This window comes from Sinocyclocheilus rhinocerous, unplaced genomic scaffold (genome assembly GCF_001515625.1).
Source record: "Sinocyclocheilus rhinocerous isolate Xijiao unplaced genomic scaffold, SAMN03320098_v1.1 scaffold45, whole genome shotgun sequence".
NCBI classification, from domain to species: Eukaryota; Metazoa; Chordata; class Actinopteri; order Cypriniformes; family Cyprinidae; genus Sinocyclocheilus; species Sinocyclocheilus rhinocerous.
The window spans coordinates 155,426-158,587 of NW_015632734.1; the positions used below are offsets into that span (position 1 = coordinate 155,426).

General features: G+C 34.2%; 1 protein-coding gene across 1 annotated transcript in view; it reads left to right on the forward strand.

Annotated features, from left to right (window-relative positions):
- The first annotated feature begins 2,134 nt into the window (after positions 1 to 2,134).
- The window catches only part of LOC107742962 (myosin-IIIb-like), a 149,793-nt gene continuing 148,765 nt past the window's right edge, over positions 2,135 to 3,162 (forward strand). The window contains exon 1 of the mRNA XM_016556051.1: positions 2,135 to 2,157. Within this exon, the coding sequence (XP_016411537.1) occupies positions 2,135 to 2,157 (23 nt within the window). The remainder of the gene's footprint in view (positions 2,158 to 3,162) is intronic.

The following is a 3,162-nucleotide window of genomic DNA, read 5'->3' on the forward strand; positions in this document are numbered from 1 at the left end:
GCATTATCTATTATTTTTCAGTATATTACAGTTCAGAAGTGTGAGGTCAGCAAAAAATCGAAAGAAAACAATGCTTTGATTTAGCAAGAGTGCATTTTTAACAGTACAGAGACAGAAAAGAAAATGCATACATTTTTTAGAAAAAAAAATATATATATGTAGGCATGAAAGCATGATGTTTTATTTTAATAAATGCAATGGGGAGATTAAAAAAAATTAATTTAAACATTATATTAATTATATTAAATCAGATCAGCTAGAGTAGCACAAATGGCACTGAGTTTATAGCTTATTCATGGTGAACTCTTCATTCCCCCCAGTGTTATTGTTACATTTTCATATGAAATAAATCACAACTCACAGTGACAAATTATTTACCAGGTAGAATAATGCTGTGGTTAAATAAAGTGATTTATTGAAATGAATTATTTTAAAGGCGTTGTCTAAATGTGAGCTGTGTATCATTTCCAGGTGCCGCCATTGAATTTCTCTTGTTTCAGTTAATATTGTTTGGCTGTTAACGTTTCTAATCGGCAAATGTAGCAGCAGTTCTTTTTGCTGGGGTTTGGTAACTGACCGCATGATATTAATGAGAGTCTTGTCTTTTCTCACGAGGGTTCGCTGTGGCCACTAGAGGCTCAGTTTATCTAGGCCGAGAGAGAACATGATGACCCTTACTGTACCAATTAGTTACAGCAGATAATGTGAATTCTGCCAAAGTTAACACCGAACATACCAGTCTGTTTTCTGATTTATTGTTGGTAAAGCCAAACACATTTACAAACATGTTATAATTGAACAGTGTGAGGTCAGCAAAAAATTTAAAGAAAATAATACTTTTATTAAGGAAGAGTGCATTTTTAACAGTACAGAGGCAGAAAAGAAAATGCATAATTTTTTAGAAAAAAAAAATATGTAGGCATGAAAGCATGATGTTTTATTTTAATAAATGCAACAGGGAGATACATTTTTTTTTATTTAAACATATTAATTATATTAAATCAGATCAGCTTCATGGTGAACTCTTCATTCCCCCCAGTGTTATTGTTACATTTTCATATGAAATAAATCACAACTCACAGTGACAAATTATTTACCAGGTAGAATAATGCTGTAGTTAAATAAAGTGATTTATTGAAATGAATTATTTTAAAGGCGTTGTCTAAATGTGAGCTGTGTATCATTCTCTTGTTTCAGTTAATATTGATGGGCTGTTAACGTTTCTAATCGGCAAATGTAGCAGCAGTTCTTTTTGCTGGGGTTTGGTAACTGACCGCATCATATTAATGAGAGTCTTGTCTTTTCTCACGAGGGTTCGCTGTGGCCACTAGAGGCTCAGTGTATCTAGGCCGAGAGAGAACATGATGACCCTTACTGTACCAATTAGTTACAGCATATAATGTGAATTCTGCCAAAGTTAACACCGAACATACCAGTCTGTTTTCTGATTTATTGTTGGTAAAGCCAAACACATTTACAAACATGTTATAATTGAACAGACAAAGCCTTAGATTCGCTGCATTAGATTCAGCGTCTGCTAAATGAGCGCACCATTCATCTGCCTAATGGCTCAATCTTCAATGAAGTCGTGCTGCGGCCCAGAAACCAAACCCCTGTAAACATGTTTGTGCGCTGAATGGAAAGTGGGTTGGCCGCACAATAGCTGACCAATACACCGCCTACATTGTGCATGGCATCATAGCGTATTAGCTTAGCAAACTCTATTTGTTTGGATGGTTGCCGTTTCTGTTTATACAGGTTTGATTGAAAAATGCTTTGTAATGGATGCAGTGAATATGTTGATGCCGCATGCATTCCAGCATATACAGTAGGTATCATGATCTTCTGAAATAGATTTTTTTTTTCTAGAATCATAAGGTTTTGCATTTTGAACTTCATTTTTAAAGTCCACCTTCCCAAATTCTGCAGAAATGATTGCTTTTTACAGTGCTTTTTTATATGAAGTAACTCATCATCCAGCTGTTTGTAAGTGTTATATTGCACCCGTGCTTGTGCTGGGACTGGTCATGTGTGCACACTGCTTCCTCTCTGAATCGCTCACGCAGGAACTTATCAAATTCTAGTGAATTATTAACCTCAGGACAGCTAGGAAGGTTTGAAAATCACTTCGGATATGTCAGAAACCAGCTATGGCAGGTAAGTCTTCTCTAAATTATTGTTTTAACTGGTTACAAAAAAAAAAAATAGAATGGCAAAAAAAGGCATTAGTGCAGTCCAAGACCACGAAGGTAGACATGATTACAGGTGATGTTGAGTGTGCTGTGATAGGTTATTTGATCATCCACAGAACAGCATCTACACAGCTTGAGCTAGTGTACGTTTACAATTAGAACGAACAGTTCCGTTATTGCATATGTTAATTATATAATAAAAGGTAGATAATAAAGCTGGAATGAAGGTTTTGGGCTAATTATTCAATATTCTTACAGGAAATGCCAATGGAAGAACCGATGCGGTCCAAAGCAGGTAAGAAACATCAGCTCGAGCATTTTAGAAAAATCATTTGTATTGATTTCATGTGACCTAAGAGAACTTAAAGGAAAAAGAAAGTTATTACACCATATTAGCTATAAATAGTGTTCAAATTTAATTAAATTTAATTGTATAAATGTAAGCATTTTTTTAAAGTATATAAATGTGTGTGTGTGTGTTTGTGTGTGTGTGTGTGTGTGTGTTTAGTCTCATGACATATATTCCCAAACTGTTAAAATACTTTGATTCTCCTATATTAGCTCAGTCTGTCTTAGTTTAATTTCATATGGAGAGGTAAACAGAAATGGCTCTTGACTAACGTGATCAGTGTTGGGGAAAGTTACTTTTAAAAGTAATGCATTACAATATTGCGTTACTCCATAAAAAAAGTAACTAATTACGTTACTTAGTTACTTTTTATGGAAAGTAATGCATTACGTTACTTTTGTGTTACTTTTTAAATCTGGACAGGGCTTGCTTGTTTGTTTTTAAAATAAAAAAGTAATATTTTGGCAAATATAAAAGCCTTTTCACACCAAAAGTGAAATGAATAAGCCTCAGGCTAAAGGGAAAGTAAATTTACGTCCGTACAGTAGAATGCAGAAGAAGAAATTTCAACACACTTCAGCAATAAAAAAAAGACACACAAATGTTTGTCTAGAGTAATTT